The sequence below is a fragment of the Rhinopithecus bieti genome, unplaced genomic scaffold (assembly GCF_001698545.2).
Source record: "Rhinopithecus bieti isolate Rb0 unplaced genomic scaffold, ASM169854v2 scaffold_30479, whole genome shotgun sequence".
NCBI classification, from domain to species: Eukaryota; Metazoa; Chordata; class Mammalia; order Primates; family Cercopithecidae; genus Rhinopithecus; species Rhinopithecus bieti.
The window spans coordinates 684,608-691,488 of record NW_016813201.1 but is presented as its reverse complement, the minus strand read 5'-3'; the positions used below and the strand labels follow the sequence as shown (position 1 = coordinate 691,488).

Sequence of the window (6,881 nt, the reverse complement as noted above, 5' to 3'; positions counted from 1 at the left end):
ATGGTAAATTCAAATATGAGCTTCTAGGCAATTCTTTGCATGAGTAGACACAGGCCAAGATCTGTCTCAGTAAGCTTTTAAATGTAAAGATCTTCATCTTTTACCTATTGTCCTCTGAATTCCGACCGTATCATTCTCACCTTAGTTTAATGGCCCTGCCTTGATGCAATTTGAAATAAGCTGCTGAGGAGATAACACCCTTAATCTATTCATTGCTAGTGTGCTTACCCAGTCTGGTTTAGAACAGTTTAATAAAGGCTTAGAATCATAATGTCTATGATTATTACCTCTTAACTCCTAGTTTTACTGACTTCCATGTCTGGAATTACCAGCACTTTTGTTTTTTCATATATACGGATTATATGAACTAAATGTAGTTTCTTCCTTCACTACTGAAAATCTATTCAATATATGGAGTTACACTTTAAAGTATTTTACAACCCAGAAAATATGGCCATTCCGTATGTGCTGTGTATTTCAGAGGTGCTCTGCAAGCTCCATGAGGACAGGCATGAAGTCCAGGCTACATGATTGGTACGTAATAGACGCTCTGAGAGACATTTGCTGAATGAATAAATTAGTCACTACGGCGTCTGTGGGCTTTAAAACACAAGTAAATGCGCTTCTATCGTCAAAACCTCAGAGCTAGGTTCCCCTTCTGCAAGGTGGTGTAGAAGGCCCACGAAACAGTCGGCTGCCGCAGGTGCGCAGCCCGTCCGGCTTGTTCCGCGCGGGGCAGGCGACCTCGTCTGGTGGCAGTGGCGGAGGCAGCCGTTTGCTTCCTCACAGGATGCGTCGACATCAGAGGCTGGAGGCATCTGGGGAGGAGGCAAATAAACAAAGCCAACTGCACCGAAACAGGTCGTTCCGTTTCACATCCTCTCTCGGATGCCTGGGTCTCCTCGGAACAAAGTGACCCACCATCTGTCCGCAGGCAGGTGGAGCCCGTCCCACGCGGCACACGCCTTCCTTTCTCACAGCCGCGTGGAGACGCGGACCCGCAGGGACACCGCCGGCGCGAGAAAGGACACGCCCCCTCGCGGGAATACAAGTCCACGGCACACAATCCGCGCGCCTCCCCCCGAACGAACGCGCACGCGCGCGCAGGGGGCGGGTCTTCTTCTCGGCACCCACTGAGCGCCCGGCCTCCTCACCCCACCCCACCGCGCTCCGGCCGCCCAGGCTCCGCCTCCGCGACGGGCCGTCGGGAGGAGGCGACCGGAAGCCACTTAAAGCAGAGATCGAGGTGACAGGCGAGCTGGCTGGACTCGGAGCGCGATCGAGGCTTTCTGCGTTCGCGGCGGCGGAATGGCCCGTGCGCGGCTGGCCGCGTCGCCGCTCTGTGGTCCCTAGACGCCGGGGCCCGCCTTCGGCGCTGACCTCCGGCGCGGACACTGCTTTCGACTCGGCTCCTGTCGTCCGTTCTCTCAGGGTCCCTTTCAGGTAAAGGGCTCCGGGAGGGCACTGAGGGGCTGAGGGACCCTAGCGGGGAGTGCGAGCGCCGGCCTCGCGGCTCCGGCCCTCGCCGGCAGTGTGCCGGGGTCTCGCGGATCGGGTGATTGATTTTGAGACTGCCCTTTGTACCGAATTCACTCGGGTCCCGTCAGCATCAAGATGGAATTGGTTACACTTCTTAGGCACTTAGAGCCTCTGGCAGGTGTATACATCAGACCGAGGCGCCGAAGGATTTAGCTGGGTTCGCCGGCGCCTGCCCCTTCCCTGTTCGTCAGGGTGGGGGCGCGTCTATGCGGCCTCCCCCGCGGGCCGACCCCGGGTACTCTGAGGCGCCGAGGAGCCCTTCCCAGACCCGGGGGAGGGCACGGCGGCTGCGGGAGTCTTCCGGCTACCCCGCGTTTCGGGCTGCAGCCGAGAAGTTTGGAAGCTGTTTTCACGTTAACTTTGAGAGCGCGCAAGTCTTCGTCTTCCTCCCCGCCGCCGCGGGAAGCGCTCGCGGCGTTTCCCCGGCGCTTCGCGGCTCAGTTCTGCGAGCCCCCAAGACCCGCTGGACGCTCTTCGGGAGGTGGGCTGAGGGGGTAAAGAAGAATTAAAGGGAGAAGGCGCTGCGAGTGGCCTCTGGGATGTAGGGAGGTCGGGGCGGGTCGTTGGTCCGAAGGAGGCTGGACAGGGGTTGGGGGGCGCCCAGGCGTCTGCTGAGGGGAAGGCGGGGGCGGGGACGCCCGGGAACACCCGGAATTGCAGAGCCGGGCGGCGCCTCAGCGGCGCTGCGCGGACTTGGCGCGGCCCGGGACCAGGAGCTGAGCAAACCGCCGCGGCCGGCAGGAGGCGTCGCTCGGACCCGGGCTCGGCGCCGGGGTGTCGCGCGGCGGCGGGCGGGCAGGCTTTGGAGCGGCGGTTTCTTCGGAAAGTGCATTCGGCCGGGAGTGATGGAGAACCCCGGCGTCACGAAGTGAGGGGTGTCGCGGTGTGTCGCCTGCCGCTGGAGACTGGAGGATGTGTCCTTCGCATCTTTATTTTCCTGTTATGAAAACTAATTGAGGAACTAGGTTCTAGTGGCTTGCCTCCTCTAGCCACTCCTCCAGTTCTCTGCTTCTTCCTCCCAGTTTTGTTTCCGAGTTTGATGAAGGGCAATAATAGGAAAAGTTGCGCCGGCGCTTGCGTGTGTACGCGCAGACACACATATAAATAAAATCGATTTAGTGTCTCTTTTACCTTGATTGAGTTTGATAGGAGTGGTTAGAGTGTGTGCGCGTGGGGAAAGCGCAGTCCGATTTGGTATGGTGGAGAGGGAATACCACAATCTGTGCCAATTGTGCCTTGAGGCAATAGCACCAAATGATGAATAATAACGCCTGGCTTGGCTGCTTTCCAGTTGATTTATGTCTCATGTCAGATCCCTTCTTCTTCGTGAAGCTTTCCCTAACCGTGCCAGCTCACAGTGAACTCTCCTTTTTCTGCCTTTTCTTTTTGTACTTACCATGTACATTTAACACTTTGTTATAAACTGTGCTTTGTATTTTACTTTTCTGAATGTGATGGACTTCTTACACATAGATTTATGACTCTCTCCAATTAGGTTTTTAATATTCACTTTTGATATGTGCTTTTCTTAACTAATTCAGCCGACAAAATATATGTGGAACACCAGCTATGTGCATTGTGGTAGCTAGGCACTTTACTGGGCACCTAGGATGCATATTTGATTAAGTCATGGGACCTTGCGTCACAGATCTCTTTCAGTTTATTGGACAAGAGAGAAGAGGATTAATTGCTCATCACCATTCCTTTCTCACCTGGCACAATCTCAGTAAATGTTTTCAAATTTCAGTTTTTTTCAAGGGGTCTGATTCTTGGAAGAAAGGACTTTTTTTGTCTCTTTCGGTATTTGATTAGGAATCTGAAATTTGGTGTGTGTTTTATATTGTTGTTTTATTTTTCTATAATATGCCTTCATTTGCCCTTTAAAAATGTATATGTGTAACTTTTCTGAGGATGAGAACTAGGAGGCTTTTTCTGTGTTACCAAGTTGTGCTTGTCTTCTGACACTGTGCAGTGGTTGTTGCTGATGGGGCTTCGTTACTAAACACACCGTTATATTCTATCAGTAATGGTAATGTTTTTGGGGGTTGCAAAAGTAGACTCAACATTCTTGGGTAGTATATTAGAACTTTCTGAATATAGAAATGCTTAACAAACTCCTGGCTTTCTCCCATATAATATTTCATTTGAGAGCCCCTGTTGCTTGTGTATATTCTTATACCCTTAAATTCACTCACTGTTTAAGTTTGAAGTTTATCTCTCATTTGATGAACTTTTAAACTTTTTGTCAACTCATGAGATAGGTGATACATCAACAACTATGAAGAGAACCGCAAAGCTGAGGGGAAGTGTGGTTTCCCTGCTGTCATCATCTAGACACAGTTATTTCTACCTCCCATTTCCCACCCCACTCTAGCCTTATAGTAAAAATTCATAACCTGGCAGAATTTCAAACTGTTGTGTATTCAGCCCACAAATGCATGCCAATGGCCTATTGAAAGACTCTTCTACTTTTACCTGCTGTGTGCTTTTGAATAGCCTTGGGTACTTTGGAGCCTTAATTTCTCAATAAAATTTAACATTGGCCTGTAAAAACTAAACATAGTATAAGAGGAATGGTTTCAGGGAATTAGGACAAAAACAAAACATTTTAGTGAATGAATGAAATCCAGTTGCTGTCAGTTTGTAAATGATCATCTTCCTTCCTTTCCTTGTAGAATTTTTAGACTCTGAGGAGCAGTTGGAACTAATCCACATCATGGAAATGGAAACCACCGAACCTGAGCCAGACTGTGTAGTGCAGCCTCCCTCTCCTCCTGATAACTTTTCATGCCAAATGAGACTCTCTGAGAAGATCACTCCATTGAAGACTTGTTTTAAGAAAAAGGATCAGAAAAGATTGGGAACTGGAACCCTGAGGTCTTTGAGGCCAATATTAAACACTCTTCTAGAATCTGGCTCACTTGATGGGGTTTTTAGATCTAGGAACCAGAGTACAGATGAGAACAGCTTACATGAACCTATGATGAAGAAAGCCATGGAAATCAATTCATCATGCCCACCAGCAGAAAATAATATGTCTGTTCTGATACCTGACAGGACAAATGTTGGGGACCAGATACCGGAAGCCCATCCTTCCACTGAAGCTCCAGAACAAGTGGTTCCAATCCAAGATCACAGCTTTCCGTCAGAAACCCTTAGTGGGACGGTGGCAGATTCTACAGCAGGTCACTTCCAGACTGATCTCTTGCACCCAGTTTCAAGTGATGTTCCTACTAGTCCTGACTGCTTAGACAAAGTCATAGATTATGTTCCAGGCATTTTCCAAGAAAACAGTTTTACAATCCAATACATTTTGGACACCAGTGATAAATTGAGTACTGAGCTCTTCCAGGACAAAAGTGAAGAGGCTTCCCTCGACCTCGTGTTTGAGCTGGTGAACCAATTGCAGTACCACACTCACCAAGAGAACGGAATTGAAATTTGCATGGACTTTCTGCAGGGCACTTGTATTTATGGCAGGGATTGTTTGAAGCACCACACCGTCTTGCCATATCATTGGCAGATCAAAAGGACAACTACTCAAAAGTGGCAGAGTGTATTCAATGATTCTCAGGAGCACTTGGAAAGATTTTACTGTAACCCAGAAAATGATAGAATGAGAATGAAGTATGGGTATGTATTTATAACAATTTGTAGAACTGTTGTTAAATGCTATAGAGAAGGTAAAGAAGCCTAAAAGCTTAGTAGGGTGGTTTCTTTCAGTAGTAACAGGTTTTCTTTTTTTCCACTATTATTCTTTTGACTATGCTATCCTGATTTTTCATGGTGAGTGAATGCAGGCTATTAACTCAACCAGACAATGAAGGTTTTATGATTTGAACAATTCATATGTCACTCAGTTCAACGTGCGTGTGACTGAGAAGTTGCACATACATTAAATATTGTGAATTAAATGCTGTTTTAATCACCCAAGAAAAGCTGGCTTTTGAAAGAAAGTCTGGTGAATCTTACTGTAACATAAATAATGAACACCTAATTTGTTTCATTTTAAAGCTCTGCACATTGAATAGCTGTTATTTTTAAAGAAGAATAGTATTGTCGAGAGATGTTTGTGGTCCTCTTCATTTCGAATGGTATAAACATCTTTTCTGTGAGTGATTCAGAAGTTCCTCCCATACTTCTGGATCTTTTTATTAGTTTCCTTGGAGCTTTTCTCCATTAAGTTTATATTATAGATAAAATAAACTTTTCCACAATTTAGAATACTTTTTTTTTTGACTTGAAAGAGTCCTTTAACAATCAGTGAAGGGATGGATTTATGTTAAGGTATGTTTATTACTCAAACAATTATCCTTGAATTTTGGTATGCAAGATGTGTGTATACGTGTAACTCAGTTCTTTTAGTATGGATGTCTAAGCAGCATTCACTGGCAGGGAACTGGTATTTCTACATCTGAATTCTTCTTTAAAATTTAAAATGAAGAAAATGATAGTTGCCTGATGTAAAGTTGCTTGTGCAAAAATGGCTATATAATAAGCATTAATCTTTGCATCTGTAAGTTATTTCTCCTGTAGCATAGAAGGAGCTAAAGTGTGTGGTGTTAATAGCTATTTGTGTATGACCAAGAGTAAGGATTAAAATTAAAAGGGAGAGAAGAGCACTTCTGTCCATGCTGCCTGACTGGGGAGGCCATGAGGGCAACCTAACAGCTTCATAGCTAATGAATGGCCTGGTATAGTACTGAGATGCATGACCTATATTGGGGTGGGGAGAGGGGAGTGGAAATACACTGAATATACCATCCCAGAAGTCCAGGAGAAAACACTTCCTTAAGAGTCATCTTTGTTCACAGATATGTTGGTTTACACTACCCATGTATTTAGAGAGTCAGCAAATGGTGGCAGTAAACCATTTCCAAGTTGTCTGATTCTGATAGTTTTCATGTCAACCTTCTGAATTCTGACTGGTGTGAGAGCTTGTTCGTATTACAGAAATTGGTCTTTTTTTTTTTTTTTCCATTTATCTCGTTCCCCTTAAGTAATAGGTAAATGGTTGTCTTTTAATAATTTTAATATTTCAGTTATATAGTACAGAAATCCATGTGTCTTTTTAGCAACTTAATTATCATGAGACTTGAACTTTGCATTTTGTGTTTCAAAAGGGAAGTGTGGAACAAGAAGAGAAACAGTATAAAGCCCAAATTCAAAAGTATTACATAGAAGACCCTATGAGATAAAAGTAAGGTCATATCAGGAGTGTAGTTTTCCTGACTGTAAATGTATTATCTTAATAATATATTACATTCAAGATTCCACCTTGCTTTGGTAGTGAAAATCTTATAATACAGCTAAGTACTTTTTTTTTTTTTTTTTTTTTTTTT

General features: G+C 45.6%; 1 protein-coding gene across 1 annotated transcript in view; it reads left to right on the top strand.

Moving 5' to 3' along the window:
- The first annotated feature begins 203 nt into the window (after positions 1-203).
- Positions 204-6,881, top strand: part of TIPARP (TCDD inducible poly(ADP-ribose) polymerase) — a 38,541-nt gene continuing 31,863 nt past the window's right edge. Inside the window, 2 exon segments of the mRNA XM_017847766.1 lie at positions 204-534; positions 4,215-5,172. Of these exon segments, the coding sequence (XP_017703255.1) occupies positions 528-534; positions 4,215-5,172 (965 nt within the window). The 5' untranslated portion in view covers positions 204-527.